At 39.4% G+C, this 25468-nt stretch overlaps 1 protein-coding gene across 7 annotated transcripts in view; it reads left to right on the top strand.

Annotated features, from left to right (window-relative positions):
• The window catches only part of adgrb1a (adhesion G protein-coupled receptor B1a), a 237656-nt gene that overhangs the window by 158401 nt on the left and 53787 nt on the right, over positions 1 to 25468 (top strand). For all 7 annotated transcript variants that reach the window (XM_084725977.1, XM_084725975.1, XM_084725981.1 and 4 more), the window contains one exon: positions 18023 to 18149. In XM_084725977.1, the coding sequence (XP_084582103.1) occupies positions 18023 to 18149 (127 nt within the window). The remainder of the gene's footprint in view (positions 1 to 18022; positions 18150 to 25468) is intronic.

The following is a 25468-nucleotide window of genomic DNA, read 5'->3' on the forward strand; positions in this document are numbered from 1 at the left end:
TGTCATCTCATAAATGAACCTGCTAATGTGTGGGCCTTGTTTGACATGACTCTTTGTAAGCTGATGATGAATGTTGGACCCAGCGTTTTGGTAGCTCGCCAAGTACCAGGATATTTCAGCATCTGCGGTACATTGTTTTTAGCTATCTTTTGACCTTTCGATCCAAAGCAAAATACTGTAATAAAGTCAGCCAGAATTTTTACATCTTCCCAAGAGGAAAAACTTCAGCTCATTTTGTGCCTTTAGGTGCCACCATTAAACCAAATGTTACATTTGTAGACAGACATAAAATCTAACTGGCATATTGCCATTCACTTTGCTGAGTTCATACTCATCAGAACACAGACCCTTTTAACTTCTGTGACCTAATGGACATTCTAGCTCTGTTTTTCAGGACTAACACATTTACAAAAATAACAAAATGTCACTGAAAGTGCATTCCTGTCCATATTTTGGACATTTTCAATTTGCATTGAAATGCTCAAATTTTGAAAAAAAAGTCAAAATATCAAATTATACTTTAGATGGAAAGGTTGGTGGATAAATTAAATGGAAGTGCAACATAATTTAATGGAAACAAGGTTAGAAAATAAATCACGACATACTGAAGCCTCCGCTCCACTGTCTGGTGATAGCAGACAATCAGAGATCTCCCTGCCTACTGATCATATGGACCAACATGTTCTCATCGCAGCGTGTCATATACCGACAAAATGTCACGGCACCTCCGCCTGATACTGAGGCAGATGGTACCATTTGGCTGCAGTATCTGATGCGGTCAGAAAGCTGTTTTTAATGTGTGATTAACACTGTGAAAGGGTTGCAGATTGGTCTGGTTTAAGCACAAAAACTCCATGGTTAGGTTTAGGATTAAACCATTTTTGGGGTTACCATGTCTACAAAAGTCAGTGTTCCTAGTATCTCATCCACACATCCACACATATACATTCTGCTAAAAGGGAAATAAACACTCTACCTTTGCATTTCTTTAAACCAATCACAAATGTCTTGGGCAGCGCTAAGCCCAGGATGCAGGGATGGTGGTGCTGCAAAACAGTGTTCATACCATTAGTGCCCCAGACGCTAATTTGACGTTTTCAGCGTGTGGGTTGCAACTTAAGACTTATACCCGCATTGTGCATCAAGTGAGCCAGACTACGTATCACTGAAGCAAATCACAACATGAATGTCACATGACATGTGTAACTCACACGTCAGTCCATGCTTGTAACACAAAAGTCATGTGACAAAAGTTGTGTCAGTAGTGAGCACCCCAGTATGAAGGGCCTCCTTGAAGGCTTTGAATTGGTTCTGTAATATAGTTTTTTATTTAAACTCTTTAATTGTTTCCACACAGTTTTAACAACAGAAGCTCTGAGATTTTCTATTGAGCCAAATATTTAAAGACCAAATGTGTGAATCCAGAAAGCGTCAGATCTGGGCAGAGCAATGAGGGGACCGTTCCATCCCTCAAATTAACTAAGAAAATTAAGAAAAGCAACTGTCGTATTTCCATCACATTTTTTGATCTCGTTGCATCCTCTTCTTCTGCAGTGGTTCTTAAACGGCACCCTACTGGACAACAGCTGCACAAACAGTTCATTTAGAGATGCACAACTCCTGATATTCACATAATCGTGGATGGCAGCATTCTGTTGTGTTGACATTCTGGAAAGTTAGGTAAAATTCGTGCTAGATTTGGCTGGAAACTTGACTTATATTGCTTTCAACCTTCGTATATCTTGTCATTTAATGAGCATCATAACCTTTAAGGAATACGAGCTGAGCTTCAGAGCTCTTTTGATCACTTTCTTGGCAAAAGATATTCTAGGAGTAATATACATCATCTATTCAAATGATCTTGTATTGAGTTAACGCCACCAGAGACAAGCAGTCAAACTGCTTCATCCTGGCACCCGGAGCTGACACAGAGAGGTCCAGATACCATTTGTAATTATTCAGCAGCAGCAGCGCATAAGGTGGTTCCCCTCCAAGTGGATGTTTTAGAGACACCATTTTTCCCTGTGAAAGTTCCCGGGCTGTCCACGAGGTTTTTTTTTTTTTATCTTGACAAAGTCAGTGCACTGCTCCCCAGTGAAAGGTGCTGAGTGTGTTGGACAGCTCCACAGCTCTTGTCTGGGAAAACGCTAACCCCACGCTATCACTGCTACGACACTGATGCAGCATGTGGAAAATTAAAAGTGTCGCTCAGAGCCTTCCTACCCAACCCCACCCCCCACACCGCCCAATCCCGGCCCACGCACGCACATCAGCATGTACGATAGAGAGCAGCTCAGAGTCTACTGAGAGACGGAGATGGAGAGGGAGAGTGGCAAGCATGACAGTAGGATAGAAAAGGAGTAAAAAAAATACATATTTAACAGTTCGGTTTTACTGCCTCTGTGGCGAGAATCAAAGCACTGCTCATTTGCTCCTCGATCTTAAGTGCCCTATTTGTTTAAGACAAGAAAATGGTGCGAGCATGTTAGAGCGTGAGCGCGGAGCGAGGAAACGACAGAGGGAGAGGAAGTAAGAGGCAAACATTTTGCAGCCTATTGCGATGCTGGTTTGTACATTTGCATTTAGATGGGTGCGAACACTTGTGTTACAGAGAGGGAGAGCAGAACATTCATGGCCTCAGTCAAGGGATTAAAAGAAGTTTGGCTCGGCAAATACAGACCTGGAGCAAGACAGAGATGAAACATAGAGACGGAGGTGATTTCGGGGGAAAAAGGGGGAAATTGAAAAGATGTTAATATGACAGCCTGCCCTAACAATAAAAAAGTAAAACTGTAGCTGAAAAGTGATGGTGGACTGCACAGTCGCTCATACTTACTGCCACCAGTGGTCTTATGTTAAATTTTGAACTACGATAAACTCTCGAATGGAGGCATTTACCTTAACTGCAGATAGAAGCAGGCCTTTATCTGAAGGCTTATATTAAACATGCACAGTTCTGTTCAATAAATAATCGCAACTGTTTCTACATTGCTGTTTTTTCTGCCCATGAAACTCAATACTACAGTTCTAGCACAATTATATACATGAAAATGTTAAATGTATTTCTTTTATCTTCAAATTTAAAAGTCCTGTGTTTTGACCCTTTGAGGTTGTTGTAGCTGCTCAGTGTTGCACGTTGAAGCCAGAGTAATAGATTGAGTCAGCAATCTAAAAGCGTGAGCACATATGTAGTATTATGTATGACATCGATCTGTTTTTTTTAAAGGACGACTGCATCTGCATCCTTTTCTGGATGTTTCAAATGGAAACGCTCACCCAGCTGCTGATGCCAGCAGAGAGTATAGTGAGCGTCAGTTTAGCCGTTACTCTGGTGACACGCTGCCCCCTGTTTGTTTGGAGTTAACTTTGACAGGTGGACATATTTTACATGCTGCTCCTTCAACCTCTAGCAACGTCATCGTGCAGAAAACCTATGTCACATCAAGTGGGAACAAGTTTTTGGAATGTCTTGGGGAAACAAAGTCATTTTGACCCACAGCCCAATGTGTATTGACCAGAATCTGAATGTTCTGATCTGTATGCATGAGGAACACTACTGGAAAGCTACAGCTACATCTCAAAAAAAAACCTCAAAAACCCCAAAACGAATGTAGTCACCCTTTTAGGTCAACATGACCGTGATCACTATGATCATTTCTGTTCACACGTCAATGAGAATTCCCATTATGTGTCAGCGCTGATACTGCAATCAAAAAATGGATTCAGGAATCACACAAAAAAGAATGACAACACTTGAGAGAATCGTTTTTTTTCCTCCCACCCCTAAAAAACTATATAACAAAAGTGATTTGAATCCAGTAGTTGAAACTTAAAGCAGAAGATTGATGAGTTATTACTTTGAAAGTGTACATTATACTGAATTTAGCAAATTGACCATGACTATAGAGGGAGTCACAGTGCCTTGCTTTTTTTTTTCTACCCAGCCATATTTTTTTATTTGCCATATTATTGAAGTTCATATGATTACAACTGGTTGCTTGAATACTGAATACTGAAAGTTTATGGCACATATTGTATCAAAAACAATTTTGAACGCACTTTGAATGCAAATGTTAGCATGACGCATGATTAAAAGTTGTATGTCCTGATAATGATGAGCTGGGTCACCTCTGGGGTGTCACCACCATCAGAAAGAACAACACAGCAGGCGAGACAATGACAGAAACATATCAAGGACAAAGAATCTAATCTCCTTGTGTTTGGATGGGGTTGAGGGGGGGTGGGTGGAGACATGTCCTATGCAAAATTAAAATCCATCTTGGACAGCAGCTATGATTAATGAGTTAATATTTGGGAGAGAAATTGGAATCTGAGGAGGCGTCCTTGTCATGTTGATAAGAGCTGTGAAACAGCCCAGGCCGTCACCAGCACCACGCTTTAATCTCCTGAAATCAATAATGAGAACATCAGCAGCTTCTTTCTGTCTGTCTCACTCTCACTCACACTGACATTATTACTTAGTTTTGTTTACAGTATGTCTTACCTGATGTACTATAAATACTTGAACTGATGTGATTCGGCGTCAGTCTGCTGTCGCCCTGCAAAGAGAGAGTGCAGCCTGAGAGATTATCTGACAACATAAGTGTTTAGTGAATTGTCCTGTTGGGCAACTTTCCCATTTGGCTTTGTGGCAGCTTGTTATAAAGAGTTTTAATAGAAACTTTTGAGGCATTTTATGCCTTGAACTGAGGGAAGAGAGAGAGATGGAGAACAACGTGCAAACTTAAAGTCTTACCTGGGATTTACACCAGGTGCGCTTGCGCCGCAGAACGACTGCGCCGCGGTTTTGCGCCGTCATGCACACTACTTCAATTTACACCAGCAGCATTTCAGAAGCGTTTCAGCAGCGGAGCATTTTGCCCGTCTGATTATGTTCTGTTCTGTTCTGATTATGTTATCTGATTTTGTTGATTAAGTCCTCTTTCCTTGCTCTTTGTGCTTCTACCATGGAAAAAGCAGGCTACTTAGTTAAACAGTTTATTTTCTGTCTGTCTTTATGATCGCAAGTCTGCATGGGGTCTTTTATTTTGAAAATCAACCGGATTCTCCCCTGTTTTCCGTGCCTGACTTCCTGCCCATTCGACCAGCTCTGTGCCAATTGACACGCCATCCATCAAAAATAGACTTGCTGCGTATTCTCCGCGGAGCGGAGTGCCGAGCCGCTTCTGAGACGCTGCTGAGACGCACCGCGGCGCTTCTGGTGTAAAATACAGCATTGACTAGAATGGGTCCTATTTCCCTGCGTGCCGCGACGCAGCCGTTCCGCGGTGCAGCCGCACCTCGTGTAAATGCAGGGTTAGAACGCAGTTTATTTTCAGTGCGTCAAACCTCCAGGTCAGTGGTTTTCAAACATATTGCACCCACACTAAAAGGCAAGCCAAAATCTCAAGGCACACTTATACTCATATCAATGCAAAATAGCCTCAGTAATTAACCCAACCAATGGAGGTAACAATTAGTGTACTAGCCAATTAGGATGCGGGTAGGACAATAAAATTAGGTGTCAATCAACGGCAAAATCTGGAGTTCCAACCTGGGGTCCAGGCCCTGCTTAGGGGGGTGCCAGAAACCACAGTCTGCTCTGAGGTCATTAAAATGAGATTTTCATGTTAACTAATATCACAATTTATACAAAGTCTGTACACAAAATTATTCAAAAAAGATACATTTCTTTGCCCTCAATGTACTTTGTAGGTTACTTAATAGACCACAGCTCTGGGACCTCTTACACTCAGTGATAATGAATCATTACTGTTCTATTGGTCAGGATGAGTGTGTATAAGTTGGGTTGGTAAAAAAAAAAATAATAATAATAATTGTTAGATATATACTAATAAAAGTAAAGGTTCTGTTTTGATCAAACCAGAGTTGGTGATCTTTGAAACAGTGGGGAGACTCACAAAGACGGATTTATTTTGTTTCGGTCGAGTTTGAAAGAAACGTGTTTTACAGTGAGTTCACAAGGTAGAAGAGAGAAACTTTTATTTCATTATTAGAATTTATTTTGTTTATTTCATTGCTATCCAGTGAAAACCAAAATGGCAATTTCTCAGGAGGTAAAATAACTTTGGATGATCCAGTGGCTTTGTTGGTTTGTCTGACTTAAAAAAAAACAGGAGAATGACCTCAGCTTACAAAGAAAACCTCCCTCCTAAAGTTTTATCAAAAGAATTCCTAAATCAAAATCACCAAATTTGGAGGTAAGTGGTTTTCATCAGGCAGGGATGATTAATTAGACTACAAAAGCTAAGAGAGTTTATGAAACGTAGCTAACTTGCAACTTAAACACATCTCCCAGCTAAGACTACGGGGGCAGGCCTGGACTGTAGTATGGGACCATTGTCTCTTGAGGTACTACAGGACAAGATAGAAAAGAGCTAGCTAATTAGCATGCTAACTTGCTAACTAGATGTCTGGGCACAACATTAGAACAGTTATTTCCTTACATTCTGTTGATAATTTTGGTTGTTTTTCAGCATTTTAAACTAATATTCTTACACATTGTTTCAAGTTATATGAATGTGGCGTGGGATGAGACATTACGCAACTAGAAACTATTGCATGCTGATGTCCTATTCTTTAATGTAGCCTATTCATGACGATCTAATCTTAAACTAAATTCATATATTGTTGGTGTTGTGGGCTGTCCTCGCTGTCTTTCAAGCTAGACTTCTTTGCTGTGGTTGAAAAATAAATTACAGATGTGGATCATCTGTAATACTCCTCTTGCCAAGCCAGTATACTGATAAGAAATGGCTGTGTACTAAAGGAAAGGAATTAATATTTTTGTCTGTCTGTATACAGTTCCATTAATCACTCTTATCTAATGTTGCAGAGCAGCCCTGAATGATTTTGACTAAAAAAAACAAAACAGGTCAGCTTTGTGCGTTATTAACAAATTTCACCACATCTTCCCTTCACACGCTGCTGTCAGAGCTGCTCACAGACAACAGCCCTGCAATATTGCATAACTTCTGTCTGCGCTCAAAAGCTTCAAAACCAGATCCGGGTGGTTCTATGTACGTAAGAGAACATAAATCAAACTACATGACTCTGAAGAGTCAGTGCAGGGCAGGTCAAAAGAGATCTTTTCAAACTGATTCAGAGAAGTGTTGTCTGAACATTGTTTACCAGACTGCAGACACTAACTAGCCCTGCTTCTGATCATACCAATCAACCTCGCTGTCTCAGTTAGTTTACAGAGTCAGCGCTGATGTTGAGGAGCTGCCTCAATTCATCAAAGACGGCGGAGCTGACCGCGGTGGACTTTTAATCAATTACCGCAATACAATTATAGAAGAGGAGGTGAAGTTCGCCGGGCAGGGGCCATGTTTGTTTACAAGTACCTCTGAATAGAAAGAGGCTGCATTACAGGCACCAGACTGCACACATTCTGATCAATTTATATTCCGAGCACGCAGATCCGTCCTAACTCACACACCACCAGCTGTTTTAGAGCACAGGACAATGATGAATATCCAGGAAATGTTACCCTGCATCGGACAGAACGCCATGCGCCAGAGTTTTAATTTCTGAGAAGTTTTTCCGATGTGTTGAGTTGTGACCCAGCTGAGTGATGTGCTTTACTGATGCATCCTGTCATTTAGAAAGATGACACAGCATATCCACCTTTATTACAGCTGTGATCTGCTTTCTAAATATTATGCTTTCTAAAGAGTAGTGCTGGAGAACATTACTTAAAAACTTGGTACAAGATTACTGTCATTAAAAAGTAACTTGTTACCTCACAGTGTCACCTACCAAGAAGAATAATTTGTACAAACCCCATATCTAAAAAAGTTGGGAAACTGTATAAAACGAAAAGAGAAACAGAATGCAATGATCTGCAAATTCTTTTTGACCTATATTTGATATTTAATTTAATGTTCAAAATCATGAACTTCATTATTTTTTGTAAATATGCACTTATTCTGAATTTGATGTCTGCAACATTTCAAAAAAGTTGGGACAGGAGCAACAAAAGACTGGGAGAGTTGTGGAATGCTCCTGTGTGGATCATTCCACAGGTTAGCAGCTTTATGATTGGATAATAAAGAGGCATCCTCGAAAAGGCTGTAATTCACAAGCATGTGAAAAACTGTGAGCAGATAGTTTCAGAACAATGTTTCTCAACACAAAAGTGTGGGGAATTTAGAGATTTCACCATCTACAATTCATGATATCATTAAAAGATTCAGAGAATCCAGAGACATCTCTGCACATAGTGGGAAAAGCTAAAACAAACACTGAATGCCTGTGACCTTCAGGCAGCACTGCATTAAAATCCAACATGACTGCATTGAGGAGATCACTACATGGGCTCAGGAACACTGAAACACTGAACACTGCAGACTTCTCATGAATGCTGAAAAGTGCATTCCGGTATGTCAGCGAGACAATCAAGACACATTGTGGGCGTGTTCCAACAGTGTGTCTTTGCAGTGAAAGAGTTCAGGTACTAGACTGACCTGCCTGCAGTCCGGACCTGTCTCCCATTGAAAAGAAACCTCGGTCTGTTGTGCACCTTAAGTCACATATCAAGCAAGAATGAGAAAGAATTTTACTTTCAATTAGTGTCCTCAGTTAACACTTACTAAGTGTTATGAAAGGAAAGGGCAGTGTATCACAGTGGTAAACATGCTCCTGCTCCAACTTCTTTGGAACATGTTGCAGGCATTACATTCAGAATGAGTGTATATTTACAAAAAAAAACAATTTCACAGGCTTTTCAACTAATGTTCTTTGTAGTTTACTCTTTCATAACGCAGCTAAACTTTCTCAAAATGTGTGTCAGGCAGTTGATTCCTCTGACAAGATACAAATGGCACATTGGGTGATGTTGAAGCAGCCACTTGAAGACAGTTTTGAAAAAGATTTTTTTCACACATCTATCTCCAGACTCAACCTGAGATACTATGGGCTGTCTGTCCTCAAATACAAAAACACACCTGATTCAAATGATCAGCTCGTCATCAAGCCTCTGCAGAAGCCTGATAACAACCTGGGCCCCGTTTCCCAGAGCCTTTGTAGTGCTATGTGCGTCGTAAGTTGTATCTTAAGGTCTCCCTTAAGCTTGCCAGAGTTGGAAAACAGCCCGGGAGACCTTAAAATACAACTTATGACACACATAGCGCTACGAAGGCTCTGGGAAACAGGGCCCTGATCATTTGAATCAGGTGTGTTGGAGCAGGGAAACATCTCAAACATGCAGGGCACTGAGCCTTGAGGACCAGTGTTGGGAAACACTGCTTTAAACAGAACTGAAGAAGCCGGTTGGATGAGAGGTGAAAAGTCTTTAAGAACTCTATCAAGTCCAGTTGCCTACTACAAACCTTGATACAAACTGCTTTAAACCTTTATTGATTTAGATCAGATCGTACCAGCATGAGTATTAATTGGTATTTTTACAGTAAAGATAATAGGAGGTCAACTGTATTTTCATTTATAAATGACATGCAACAAAGAGGTACTCCAACCACTTTAAAACAGACAGAAAAGAAAAAAAAGAGTCAAATTTGAGGCAGTGGAGGCTGACGTACACTGACTTAAATTCCCCATAGTATGTGGGTCAACTTTCAAAAACCCTGGATTCACAATTCCCATGATGCAACTTGACATGCCCCCAGTTTGTAACACAGGTTTGTGTTAGAAATGTGTCATCTACACATCTTCAAATCAGCGTGCATATTAAACAGTAATAAATAAAGCTGATGTCATTTTCAAACATTATTTGTACACCTGATGTCGTACAGTAACACGACCAGTAGACCTCCTTCCTATGGCTTTGCACATTAGAGCCCATGTTTCTATATTTCCTGTACTGGCAGACTGCTCTTCATCCACGTGGCCTGCTCTTGGCAGAGGACATTCTTCCATGCAGGGCTGCTGGACCAGCACCTAAATTATCCAATTAGACGGTGGGGCCAGACTGTCTGCAGGCCACCATGTGGCTCACAGAGAGCTCTAATCACGTCAGCCGCACACACAAACTGCACAGAGTCCTAATATATTGGATTTCTGTTAGAGGTGATGTGCTAATGTCAGCACTGAGTCACCTCATGGGGCTAACACACACACACACACACACACACACACACAACTAAGCAATCTGCAGACTATGTTTCTGTCTCTGAAGCGATGAGAGCTACGGATGTGTGAGGGTGTGATGGTGAAATATCATTGGCTGCTAAGATTGTTGCTGTGGTTGTGGTGTTGTAGCAGAACACAAATTAAAGGAGCAGCCCAACTAAACGAAAAAAAACAAAACAAAGCAAAAAGCAGTCTTCCGTACAGGTCATAGAGGGTTCACTGAATGATGTGATTGCTTGAATCAGATGCTCTTGACCTTCACAGCCACCACATCTCAAGCCAGCTGAACTGTGGGAGAGTTAAAGGGAATCTGTTTAAAAAGGAAGCTGTTCATCCCTCTGTTAGAGCTTCACACTCTCAGAGAATCTCTGACAGGGAGCATCAGGGGAGGAGCTCCTAAAAGTTGGCTTGCCACCCCGGCTGCCATCCTAGTTAGGACAGTTTAAGTTCAAAGTATATGAGTGAAACTTAATTAATTTCTACTTTAGATATTTCAGTTCAATGCTTTATTACTTATTAGAAATAAAATATCTAAAGTCGGGGGCTTTTCCAAGCAAATATTCATATATGTGATTGTTTGTAATTAAACTGACATATATTTTGCCACCCATTAAAGCCATATTTCTCTAGATCTGCCCCTGGAGAGCACTGAAGCTGTTCTGGAGCCTCGTGGTGTGATTTTACATCAAATGTGTCAGGTTTGGTGTAGAGCAGCAGGGATGCTCAACTTGCAGCCTGCGGGCCAAGTGTGACTCCCAATAAGGTGCTGTATGGCCCTAGACTCAAAATAAATGTATTCCCACTGGGATTTAAAAAAAAAGTTTATACATTAGTATATATTAAATAATGTCCCTTGGCTGTTACTTAGGAAGTTCCATATCAGCCTACACACACTAAAAGAGCTTCAATATTCTGTTCCCTCTGTCCCTGCTGGGCCGGTTATGATTTATGTTTATAAGTTTAACATTTGAGTGGCTGCATGATGGAAGATGTTCCAGCTGTGTTTAATGTTGTTAGAGACAGACAGATATATCAGTTGATCTATATCTTTGGTCCGATATTGGTTTAGCACCGGTATATCGTTAATATTGGTACTGGTCTATATGTTGTCCAACATTATTTATTTATTTATTTGTTTTACAGAAAATAAAGCAGGTGCCTCTTATTTTTTATTTTTCAGTTTTCTAGGTTGCATTTTTTGGTATAGGGGTTAGGGTTAGGTTTAGGTTAGGGTTATATAATACTTTTTTTATTGTCACACCAGTCACACCAGTTATATACTTGTATTTAAGTACAATCTGGGGTGTGGAAAATTTAATAAGTAAGTAAGTAACAGAATAATAAATAATAAGACACAGAAGAACAATAATAATAATAAAGACAGAGTTAGAAATATACAATGATAAGATGTGCATTTAAAAAATGAATATACAATATTGAAAAAATGAAAAAAATACTAACATATAAACATGTACACTAATATATAGCAGATCATGTTTTTTTTAATTCTTTATACTTATTAAAAGTACTAGTTAAATTTTGCCGTTTCAGTGCCCTGATGTTATTTTAGATTTTACTTATAAATAAAAAATATTGGCCAATTTATCTATCAGAATGCTTTGCTTGATAATTTAGTTAATAAGATAAATTAATAAGTAAGTTCATTTGAAAATCTGAAGAATCTGAAAGAAAGATGAGACTTTTTTTATTTTGTTTTCTTTTGTTTTCTTTTTTTCTTATGAAGTGGCCCCTGGCCATCTGACATTTTGTGAAAGTGGCCCCTGGACAAAACATCTCTGGTGTACAGGTCAGACCTCCTGCTCACTACATTCAGCTGCATTGTGTTCCAGCTGTGTCACGTCTCTGTCATGATCCCACTGAATGTCCACTGAAAGACATTCAGAGGTGGGAAGTCTTCAAATAATCTGTTCTTCAGCAGCCACTGTTTGGCACATCATCTTTTGCTGTTTTATTTCCAGGATATTAAAAATTAACGGAGGCTGTGATGCCTTTCTTTATGCATCTGTTCTTAATAATCTTCATAATAAGTTTTTAATTGTTTTCCAGAAAGTTTCCTGGAAAGAAGTTTGTAATTTGGCAGTAATTAGAAGAAAAACAGACAAGTTTCTGTGAGAACTGCTCCACTTAACCTGAGGTTAAACAAAAAATAATATGTTCATCATATGGTGAATCTATATGACTGTAAGACTTTAGGTAACTGTTGTTTAGCAGTTCACTGCAAAGAATGCATTGACAGTGCATCACATTCTTAGATTTTTGGCTGTAAAATAAAACTGTACTGCAGAAGCAGTGCACCATTCCTCCTCCTGCTTCACAGACTTTGGAAGAGAAGTTACATCGAGGAAACATGACTTGACTTTATGTGCTCAATGAAAAGTCGATATCCAGTCAAAGACATCATTACATATTCATTTAATAAATAGTTATTAATACAGTCATAGATTCATTTCAGTGTCAGAAAGCTGAGTTGGTCCAAGAAAGACAGAGGTGGTGAGTGAAGAAAGGAGCGTCTCCAGCAGTCATACTGGAGACGCAACATCATCCAACTGTGTCCAACTGCACAGGTTAAAGGGACAGTTCATCCCAACATCAAAATACATATCTTTATTTCTCCATGGCAACAGCCATTTCCAGAGGCAATATGATTTCAGGTTGTCCATTTCTTCAGACTTGGCACTTGGACTCAAGGATGAACTGATAAGATTTTAGTCATCAGAGGTTGAAATTCAACATCACTGTTACGTATATCCATCCATCCCCTTCTTGTGAACACAATATCTCAGTAACAACTTGAGGAATTGTTTTTCAAATTTGGCGACTCAGGGATTAACTGACTTTCTGACGGTTTTAGTGGTCAAACATCAAAGTTTAAAGGACACTGTGACCTCACACCCATCACATTCTCGTGAACATGATGTCTCAGGAGGAGGAACCTGGAGAGAATTTCATTACATCTGACACGAACGTCCACTTGGACTCCAGAATTAACTGATTACATATTTAGAGTCAAGGGTCAAAGGTTACTGTGACATAATTTCACACAAATATTGGATAAAATGATGAAGTGATGACATTTTATATCCAGCGGGTCAAAGGTCAGCTCCATTGTGACAAAATCTTCAGCTCTATCAGTCCTCTGTTCACCTCTTTAAAAATAGTCTGTGACTGAAGACAGCATGTTTCTACCTGTTCATTATTTACTGGAATCACACACGTATGTATAGTGACACTAAATACACTTTAAACCTATTAGAAATTAATTCAGAGTCTTTGCTACATATATCATACAGACATGGATGTAAACGATACAATGATTCTAGTTTGTTCTAGTTCTGGAGATATCAGCTGTAGAGATGTCCACCGTCTCTCCAATATAAAGGAACTAGATGGCACTTTGCTTGTTGTGCTCAAAATGCCTTTGAAAAACTCAAAAGCAGAGTCTCTATCAGAAATCATGACCTGGTTACTAAAGATAATCCACAGACTTTGTTGTGGGCAGGTTCATGTAGGAACTACTTTCTTTCCACTGAACTACTCCTGCCAACCGTATCACTGTGCAGAAGAAGTGCGCCTCTGTTCATGGAGGAGAGGCTCATGTTCATGACAGCGCTGGATGTAAACATTAATGGCACCCTCCTTGGCTGAGCTCTAACGTTAGCACCACAAGGCTAGTTAGCGCGGTGATACATCTGACAAGTTTGGTTCCATTATAATTGAGTGAAGGCAGACATCACTATAGCTGATATTTCCAAAAATCTGCAACTCACACCAAAACTATCCAGATGGATAAATAGTTCTACAGATCAGAGGAAAAATATAATTTTTGATTTTTGGGTGAACTTGCCCTTCAAATTGAACTTCATGCTGAAGTATAAACCTGCACTCTGTAGCTGCTGAAAAAGTGAGCCACTAAAAGACAGACACGATCCTTCCGCTCATGTTTTGAAGATCAACATGTGCTGACCGCTCACCTCCCACATTAACACTCTGTCGCACCTTTTCACAACTTCACTGCTAATTTAATAAACCACACCTGCATAAGAAATCCAGTCACAAACTGCCCCATTAACAGAAAACGAGAAGATGATGTTTATGCAGCAGCGAGTGCTCTGTAAAGAATGTATCATCATCTCAGTGATGATAATGATATGATGCAGAATACTCCCAGAAATCTTTGCATTTTAGCACCCGACACACTCTCATTAATCCAGTTATAGTCTAAAGTTAGGAAGGAAAAAAAGTTCTCTGAGTCAGACTTGTATAACAACAACATTTACATAAAACATGGAGTCCTTGCTTTATCCTTTATTTGATTAGTCTACGTGAGTCTATAGATTTCTCTGAGCTCTCAAAAAAAGCAGCATGGTGATTGACACTTCAAGTGCCTGCTATTGTCAGTGCCTGACAAATTAATTTGGATTCCATGGCCGGAGAACAAGTTTGAGTCAAAAACCGGCGTGCTGCTCAATCAAGTCGATGTAAATCCAAGTCAATCAAGTGGATGTAAATTTGTGCGAGGAGAATTGAAGTCTGTCGCCTGTTGCTGCCTGTTGTTAATTCATAACACTTGCTTGCTTTTTCATCAATTTGACTTATTTGCTTAATTTCTCTGTGCAGTGGAGCGGAGTGATGTAAGGCCGGCGTGTGTCAGCAGCCCAGTCAAATGGAGTTTTTCTGTCTAATTGAGAGTGGTGTCAAATTACCAAACCCTCCAGCTGCTTTCATTCACCAACAAAACATCTAATCAGCCCTCACACCACTGACCTTCTGTCTGCAAAGTGAACATTTTTTTATGTATTGCTGTGTGGCTTTCAGCTAGAGAGTGGTAATTTAAGCTTGATTGGTTGCGAGATAAACTGTGTCCGTCCATTAATAGCCGACTACACTATGCAGTAACTGTGATAGTGCATTAGTCATTATACAATGAATTTACAGTTTTATATAGGAAATAATGCATCGGTCAAACGTTTAACTATCAAAATAGATGAAATATTTGCAATGACAGAAATGAAACATACGAACAACAGGTCAAAATGATCATATATGAAGTTATCAGTTATTGTGCATGTAATATTTTCCAGTTAAAATGGTATGCAGTGGTAGTTCAGTTTGTGGAGCGTGCCTGAAAATCAAAAAATCAAAAACACATTATCTACCTAGACAGTTTTGGCTGTAGCTGTAGAGATGTCTGCCTTCTCTCTGGTACAATAAAAATAAATGGCACTCGGCTCGTGGTGCTCAAAATGCCAAAATAAATAAATAAATAAATAAATGTGAAAAACTCAGCAGCAATGTCTCTTTCCAAAAATCATAACCCAGTTTTTCAAGACAGTCCACACAGTTGGTCATGTAGGAACTGTTTTCTGTCTTCCGAACGACACCCGCCAAACTTACAGTAGACTCATGGAGGAGAGGTTATAGCTCAGCTGAGGAGGACGCCATTAATGTTTACATCCTGCGCAGTCACTAGCATGATGTGAGCACCACAAGATGTGTGCTATCTAGTTCTGTTAAACTGCAACTCACACCAAAACTACAGATGGATAAAACAGCACTACAGATAAGAGGGAAAATACTGTGGGTATTTTTGATTTTGGGCTTGACTGTCCCTTTAAGTCAAAATGTTTGACTTTTAGTATCACAATAATTCATGCCTTTGACTAATCCTAAAATAAACAATTATTATAATATTGTATAATTATTATATAATGCTGAATTATTACCTCAATTATGACTTCTTGTGAATCTAACTTTTTATAATGATTATTTTGAGCAGTAATGAGCTGCCACAGTGCCTTATTAGAACATTAAGTGGGATCAAACACTCCAGTTCTTGCATTCTAGTGAATATTTCTGCTCTAATTTGTGCCGTAGCTAGCTAAATGAAACCATGATAAGCTTTAATTATAAGTAGGCAATATTACCTTAAGATTATTTAGCAAACTAATAAACAGCATGTCATTATGTAAACTCACAAAATAAATCATTTAATAGCAGATTTTATCTTCATTGCTTGTGAGGCTGCATACTGTCAATGTGTACTTTTCCAGAGTTGTCGGAGTTGTCCAGAGAATTTCCTGAGTTGTTGCTGTGACTCAGGTTCACAGACAGTTAGATGGAGGATATGTCTCCACTTCCTCTTACTGTACAAAATACGAGCACTGCCATGTTGTGCTGGTGATGTCATATGGAGCCAGAGTGTCTGCTTACATGAAGGGGGTGGGGTTTTTCACCTATACTGCAGTCTTCCGTCAGGTGGCAATTTAGATGTTTTGGCTTCACTTTTGGGGAGCTCTCAAGTTTTCCATCTTTATATTATTGTCAATGGTTGGGTTCTAGCGGTTTGTCAAAATAAAAGTCAAATCCAACTGTTCTACAATATTAAGGGGGACGTGTCCCTTGTGTCCTCCCTGAGGTCTACACCTCTGTGAGTGCACCTTGTTAGCGAGCCAGCCAGAGGTGTTTCTAGAAGTGGGGTCTGAGGGGCACTGGCCAACTTCTGAAATCTGATTGGCCGCCCCAAGTGCCACCCCATTATCCTCAAATATGATTGGATATCTGTCCAGTGAGAAGGGGGATCTTGAAACCCACTATTTGAGGAGTATTTTTAAATATGCATTGCTTTCTTTTGTATGCAGGCTACTTTTAATTTTTTACAAAGTTACAAGGTGGCATTGATATAGAAGTCAGTGTGCCACTCAAGCCACCTCAGTCAAAATTATTATGCAGAGTATATTAAGGCAATCTGCTGACTGTCCCATCTGCAAACATGGCAGGGGCGGGGTTAATGACCTGTAGTGGAGCCAGCCACCAGGGGGTGATTGAGATATTTGGGCTTCACTTTTGCACAAATATGTATGCACGCAAACGTATGTTTGTGCGTGCACATTCTTCACACCACCCTCTGCAGAAGTCACTGCCCCACTTGGATCACCCCAGTCAAAAAACAAAACAAAACAAAACAAAACCTGGAAACGCCCCTGGAGCCAATATGTGCAATACTCTGGCCTGAAACTGGCAACCCTAAATGGAATGCAGCCATTATTAATGCAATTTTCTTTCTTTCTTTCCACTACAATATGATTTATAATCATTTGTCACCAGCTTTGATTGAGTGTTACCATGGAAACACAGCTTCTCACTGAGGGTGCATGTTTGTATTCAGGCTTTAAATGTTCTAACACAAAAAGTAAGGGTTCCTTTAATCAATGGAGCAGGTTGCCATGCTTGTAGCTCAGCATTCCCATAATTCATCAGCGCCACATCATAAGCTGTAGTGTAGCCTGTCACTTATATTTTAATAGGCTTACAACGGATTGAAAATTAGGCGCATTATAAAATAAATAAATAATAATAAATAATAAGGGTAACATAATTTCTAAATTATTTATAGTAATTATTTTTAGCAACTTACTATGCTGTAATTAATTACTACTGCTACGATAATAATAACAATAACAATAATAATAATAACGATGCTAATAATAATAATAATAATAATAATAATAATAATAATAATAATAATAATAATGTTTAATCTGTGGGTCTGTTAGCGGTGTGTCGGTAGAAAGTGTCCATGCAGGCAGGCAGAGACCTGCAGCAGCACGCCGCCTCGCAGCCTCCTCATCACCGCGTTCCCTCCGCTCTCTGCGCCTCCGCCTGCAGCCGGCGGAGCGGACATGTAAAGTGGATTAAATAGCCGCTGTAACGCGCTGGGATTTGAACCGCTTCCTCTTTTTTTTTTCCTCCTTTTTTTTTTTTGCTTTTTGCCGGCGCTGCCTGATATATTCACCGCATCGCTTCTGTCTCTGTGTGTGTGCGCGCGCGTATGTGTGTGTGTCTGTCTCTGCCTCTGTGTGTGTGTGTATGTGTGTGTTTTTCTCCCGTGCAGCTCCTCTCTGCTGGGATCCTGGTCTGCCAGGGGCTGCAAAGCCGTGCTAGTCGACTCATTCAGAACCAAATGCGTGTGTGACAGACTGTCCACCTTCGCCATTTTAGCACGGCTAAACCCCGAAATGGTAAGTCCGACCAGCTGCCTTCATGTTAAAGCTATCCGAGACGCTGCCGCTGTGCTTTTTTTGTGGGGGGGTTATGTGAATGCATCAGCTGTTTTTTTTTTCCTCTTGCAAAGGGCGTCATTGTCATTACATATCAACAGATCCTCCCTCTGCTCCCCCCTCACACACCTTCCTTCCTTCCCTCTCCTCTGTCTCGACATGCCAGAACCATGCTGCAAAACGGTAATGCCAAGGATGAGGATTTTTGGTGAATCAGTGAGGGGGTGGATGGTGGTGGGGAGGGGGGGTCTTTATTCATGGTGCACCTAGGCGCACAGGAAGGGCAGCAGTGTGCTAACCTGTGCGTTAAGATGGAGGTGATCAGATACTCACACATGACATGGTGAGTGATTTCACATCATGTTGCAGCTGATGGTGATCATACCTGCATGCATGCACCCTCCTCCTCCTCCCCTTCACCTTCACTATCCCCCATTGTTGTGCACATTAGCATATTTTAACATATTAAGGCTGTCAATGGTGTCTCCATGGTTACCACCAGGCCTCATGGAGAAGGTGCTGCATGGCAATCCAATCATCAGGAGGAAGGAGAAATTGCAATAAGAGCTACAGTACATGCAAAACACAGTTCCCTTCCAGCCTCCATTGTGGCTGCAGCTGGACACAGCAGAGCCAGCAGTGTGTGTGTGTGTGTGTGTGTGTGTGTGTGTGTGTGTGTGTATGTGTTAGAGTGCGTGGTAATGAAATGTCTGTTAAAATCACAGTGACTCAAATGTGGCCCAGTTTCTTTGTGGGGGGGGGGGGGGGGGGGGGGGGCAGTGTCTTTGTGGGGAATTTTCATTCAGTGCGATTAGTTATTATTAGACTGGAAATTGCCTTGGAAGCAGTTTGTTCACCAGTTGCCCTGGTAACAGCATGGGCACCCAGGCTTTCTTAAAGACATAGCAGGCAGCGTGCTGTTCATCCCGCTGCCTGCACGGGCCTAGAAGGGGAAAAGAAGGCAAGGCAAGGCCGGGGAGAGTGTGGATCAGCCCTGCACAGATGAAACAGCCTGGCTTTACCACCTCCAGTTGGGCATATTGCATTCCGTTTGTTCATGGCTGCGGTTGTGTTTGAAGCGGACGATGAAGAGGAGTGGATGTGAGCGAAGGTGCTGCAGCTTTGATGACTTCAGCTTTAAAATATGGCAGTCCTCATGCTCACAGGCTGCAGCCTCCATTTGTGCTTTGTGTGCTGAAATGATTAGTTCATCAATTCATTAGTCAGACAGAGAGTCAGTCAGTCACAGTTTAAAGGAATAGTTCAACATCTCAAAGCTGGAGTGAGCTTAACTTAGCCTGGAAAGACTGGAAGCAGGAGGAAACTGTTAGACTGGCTCCAACCAAAGTTGAATAATATGTCATCCAGAACTTTTAAAGCTCACAAACTGTTGTATGCTGTTTGTTTAAAGGAGAATTATGCAGCCACAGATGTCTCCTTTAATGTGGAATCAAAAACAAATGTAGAAATGTCAGTTTGGAGTTAAAGGCGGCGGTTTGTGCAGGTAGGTTGTTCCAATACCGATACCAGGAAATGCCTCTAATTCAGACTAAAATGCTGGATCAGGTATCGGGGAGTATGTAAGTCTCAGATATCATGTAATTTATTAGCTCCAAAATTGAATCCTGCTACTTCCCAGCAGCATCCTGTATACCAGGGTTAAATATACTGGCCTCAGATCAGATCAGCACTCTGTATCTGCTGAAATGTCAATATGCAAAGTTCAGTTATTCAAATCAGTATTGGGGAAAGAAAAAGAAAAGGTATCGGATTGTCTCTATGCGATGGATTTATTTCTTGGCAAAAAAAAAGTTTATCCATCTGTCTCCATCTTCTGTGCAACATCTCCAGCTGTAGCACAGGTGACCATGGTCGCTCTGTCAGTTTTTATATTGTTTCTTTTACATACTGATGATACCACAGCTGGCAGCATCCCCTAAAAACAAAATAAGTGATTGGAGTTAGTATTAGAGGTCTGCCAGGGCATCCAGCCCCTGCTTGGACCACTGTTTCTTAAAAATAGATCAGGCTTGGGATGGCCTTGAGCTCATTTAACTTCTCTCCTTTCACTAAGCCTATATATGGGCAGTCAGGCTGTATGAAATATTGTTATAGATTATATTAGATTATAGCATCAGGGAAAAGTTGGAGCATGGGGAGTTCCTAAAAGTTTGTAATGCTTTGGGTAAAGCTGCATTATGCCTTGTATCAGAGAGAGAGTTTAAAGCGATAATGGGTTCGGTCTCAGGCCAGGTTCAGGGCTCGGCCTGAAAAAATTGCAGACCTTGCTGGTCCAGGGCCGGGCTGGGGCTGGAGTTTTTGGCCCATGCAGAGCTCTTGTGTTACTTTGTACAATACAGTCAAACCGGTTGCTTCCTCTTGCCTCCAGATTCAGCCTCACACACAAAGGCACAGAGATGAGACTGCTATCAGTCCTGTCAGTTCACTATTGGAAAGGTGTCAGTTCTCAAAATGTTGAATTCTTTGAGTCAGCTGAAAATATTGGTTACAGCTGGTTAGTTGCTTCTTTTACTTGTACACCAACTAAATTTTTGGTGTTTCACTGTTGGACAGCCAAAGGTAGAGTATCCACTGTTGTACTTCTGATGTATGATTGATGTTTGGCATTATTTTTGATTTTGTAGACCTATTGATTAGTCTAGGGCTACAACTAACAATTATTTTTTTTTTATATCAATTAATCTGTCTTTCAGTTTCTCAGTTAATCGATTAGTTGTTTGGTCATTAAATGTCAGAAAATGTTGATCACTGCCCAAGATGTCATCCTCAAATATCTTGTTTTGTCCACAGCTCAGTGTTCAGTTTATTGTCATAAAAGACTGGAGAAACAGAAAATATTCTCATCTAACAAGAGAATTTTGACTTTTTTTTAAATGACTCAAACTGATCAATCACTTATCAGCCTGATTAATAATTGATTAATCACTGCAGCTCTAGATTAGCCCAATATTTGTGAAATGAATCAGTAGAACAATTAGAAACCAAAGCAGAACTTCTGTCCAGTTGCTCTTCTCTGTCCCAGAGTTCACTTGTGGGTGGGGGCTGAGCTGAGGCTGATGTGGGGGGGGGGGGTTGGTGTCACACCTTGACAAACTGCAAGCTGACACCCTGAGCAGCTTCACCAGCAGCACTGACAGCAGCAGGAGCATCAAACACTGCGAGTACACAACAAAGAATGGTGAGTTCCTAATGCAAGGACAAGAGAACAACATGCAGCCTTGATAATCAGCACCAGTCATGTTTCATTTGGATTTAATACTTTAATTATGGTGGACACTTTGGACTGTTTTCTGACATTTTATAGACCAAATCATGAATGAATTAATCAACCCATTAAGCTTAATGGATAATGAAAATAATTTGAATATGCCCCAAGTATATTTTATAATAGAAGAGAGGATATAATGCAGGACCAGCCTTAAGAGCCTCATCATTTCATCTGTTGCTGTGTTCAAGGAGTGCTTATTCCAACAAAACATTAGCTTGACTGCGATTTAAGATTATTTTCACTTTCAATTAGTCTGTCGATTACTTTCTCAATCAGCCATTTAATAGTCTGGTCCATAAGGACCCATTAAAAATTAGCCTAATTATTTTATTAACCTCTCAATTAATTAGCTGGTCTAAAGAATGTGAGAGAATAGCAAGAAAATGTTTCCTAAAGCACAGAATGAAGTCACATCCCTTTATTTATCCAACAACCATAAAGATTCAACATCTGATCACAGAATTGTAACATCAGAGAAGCTGGGCATAGATACTGTTTGACTTCAGTTATAAATTAATGATTATCAAAATAGTTGCTGCCTAATATTTTGTTCATTAGTTAATAAATGTTTCAGCTCTAGTTTAACTAAATGATTATGGTCATTAGGGTTAGTCTGGTTCTGCTTCTGAGTCGTTTTAAACCAGTGACGCCTCTAGAGAATGACGGTGCACCAGATCTGCTCAGTTTACAGATGACGTCTGCATTATGATTGGCTGTCTACTCACCCTCGTGCTGATTGGAGATTGGGTTTCGTTTTTTGGTCCATAAAATGCTGCGCGTGTTGCAGAATCTTCCAAACAATGGAAGTGAATAGTGACCAGTTTTCAAATGTAAGAAAACAACAGAATAAAAACATAAAATGCCTCCATACTGCTCCTCTGGTGTAATCCAAGTCTCCTCAAGCCCCAACATGCCAAGTTGACTTGAAAGACGTCATTTGGACCATTTTCAGCCTGAATCTTCACTGTAGATCCTTAGCTTGAAGCCATGTTCATGTGCACATGCACACTGTCTGAACTGGGTGTGTGTGGTGTGACGGCGAGCAAACTGCATGTTGGGACTTTAGGAGTCTTGGATTACACCACATGAGCAGTATGGAGGCATTTAATTTATTTTATTTATTTATTTATTTATTTATTTCAGTTGTTTTTTTGTTTTTTTTTCATTTCAAAACTGGTCACCATTCACTTCTATTGATTGGGAGATTCTGAAACAGTGTTGTCCTATGAAACTCCAGCAGTGTTTTGTGGACTGAAAAGCTGAACCTGACTTTCAGTCGGCACAGGGGAGAGTAGCTAATGAACAAATTTTCATTTTTGGGTGAACTATCCCTTTAACACATTAAGCTACATTTATGTCAACTCACTCAAAAAGCAGCCAAATTATTATTTCAACAGTTTATGACTGAACTCCTTCTGTTTTCTTACTGTTTGCAAAGTTAAAGCTTACAGGAGACTTTCTAAAATGTAAGATTAGTTGTGGAATCTTGAATCGTTTTATCAATATAACATTTGATTGACTATTCTCTGAGGTATTAGTTTGTTAGCTAACATCAGCAAATGTTGACTAGAAACTAATCGAATTAAATTATTCTGTTACAAAATCAATTGCTCAATGATTTTACATTAAAGTTAGAGCACTCAAATAAAATCAAGTTTGTGTCATGAGTTCTTGTTTGTCATCTGTACACTTTCAGACATCCTGCCAGTCATAATCATAATCATCAGAGTGTGTGTCATCTCTAAATGGAGGACCCTGAGCAGATCTGGCCCTCGAGCACACCTTGTACCTACATATAAAATCTTATTTTATTAGCTGATTTTTAGCCATGCAAGTCTTTTTGTTGTGCTGTCGGATGACCACTGTGGTCCTGACTGAAATGTCTCAAAATATATTGGATGTGCTGCCACGTAATTTCCTACAGGCATTCATGTCTGATTCCTGTGCTCAAGTGACGTTTCTTTGGTGAACTTTGTGGTTCTGAATGAAATGTCTTGACAGCTATTGAGTGGACTGCCATTATGTTTGGCACAGATATTTGTGATACCCTGTGGATTCATTTTCATAACTTTGGTAATCTCTAAAATTATCTTTAGCGCTGTGATAATGTCAAAATTTCATATTTACCATTTGTATTGTTGGCAAATGTTAGCATGCTAACATGCTGAACTAAGATAATGAAAATGATAAATATTATAATATGGACAAATGTGCAGTAAAAAGTTTATTTTTGTGTAAAATACCATTTTGAAGGAGAAATACATACATACAATTACTAATTTTGTTTCTTTTTCATCAGACTGCACCGTAAATACGTTGTATGGTGACATTAAAACATTACAAAAACATCTTAAAATGCACAAATAAGGTGAGAGAGACACTTATATTGATATACTGTTATTTTTTTCATATGAAATTATAAATAATTGTCAGACTTTTTCAATTAAAGTGAGTCCAACTTTGCTGTCATCCTTTCAAAATTGTTGATAATTCTACCAATTTATGATGAGTGATAATTTAATCTCCCTGATGCAAAACTCAACTTTTTAAAAACTTTTTAAGTTACTTTAACATTAAAAAAAGGTTTTATGTGTGTTTCATCATTAGATAAGACAAACAGTTGTTATTGCATCAAGAAGAAAGTGAGAGGTTTTTTATGTGAGAGGCATAATTACTATATTAAAGTTGTTTTTATTTAACTTTGAATATGTCAAAGACGAAATAAAATTTAATTTTAATGAAAACACCATCAATCATGTTTTATGAAACCAAATCAAAGCTTGTGCCTTATACTTTCTACAGAGGGTAGTAATTCAGTCACTCAGTCATTCAGTATGTTTCAATGATTTTTTTAATATAATGGCTGCATTTTTCAACTCTGTTGACTCCCTGTTCATTTTCTCACCATACTTCCATGCCTCTTTTTTCCCTCTCATTTCACTCTCTAAGTTCTTTGTGTCTCAGAAAGGGAAAAAACACATTTCATACTTATTTTTGTCAAACATTAGAAAACAGAAACAGAAAATATTTAAATTAATGTAATTTATCATCAGAGTTTGTTACTGTACAACAGTTACCATGGTCAAAATACATGACACTGGAATGGTCCCTCTTTTTTATTTCATAGATAATAACATTTGATATTTATCTTCACTGCAGAACTGGAAATAACCCAGATTTCATTTCAAAAATGGGCTCACCTTACTCCAACACCATGATCAGGAAAAACATGATCAGGAAAATTTTCAAGTTGTGTTTCAGTTAACAAATATTAGCATACTAACATGTTAAACCAGGATCCAACATTATTACTTTTTTTTAATTTTACTGGGCAAGTAGATTACTGATACACTTACCTGACCAAAGTCAATTTTTACTTGCCCCTGTACAAATTGTTTTATTTATTAGCAGTTATCAACTAACATCAAGACTGAAGTTAATTGTCATGTTAAGTTTATAAAATGTAGGAAAATAGTAAATAGATATTCAGTTTAATGTGATAATAAATGGAGCAAAGCAGGAAATCTCCAGATATGAGAAGATGAAAATATCCTTTTCTGCCATTTTTGCATAAAAAAAATTACATAGCATTTCATTTGCCCCGGGCCAGCGGGCAATCCTTGTTGATCCCTGATGGTTAAAACACAGGAAACTAGAATTGTCCCACTTTGTTGTGTCACAGATAATAACACTTAATTATAAATTGATTGCCAAACTTGCAATTGTCCCAGGTTTTCAGAAATGTGGTCTGATCAAAATTTCAAATTTCATAATACTGCCCTTCAAAGGAAGAAAGCTGCAACTTCCCAGAGTGCAGAACCCAGAAAAATTACTTTATGGTTTTCTTGTTGTTGAGCCAAAATAGTTGTAGGAATATAGTTGGATATGTGGAAGTTTTATCAGAATATTCTTTCTGCATATTAATCCTGGCATCTGATTTGACCTTTGTGTACCAAAAAATATTGGGTCATACCGAACCAAAAGGCACATT

This window comes from Lutjanus erythropterus, chromosome 9 (genome assembly GCF_056507025.1).
Source record: "Lutjanus erythropterus isolate fLutEry1 chromosome 9, fLutEry1.hap2, whole genome shotgun sequence".
NCBI classification, from domain to species: domain Eukaryota; kingdom Metazoa; phylum Chordata; class Actinopteri; order Lutjaniformes; family Lutjanidae; genus Lutjanus; species Lutjanus erythropterus.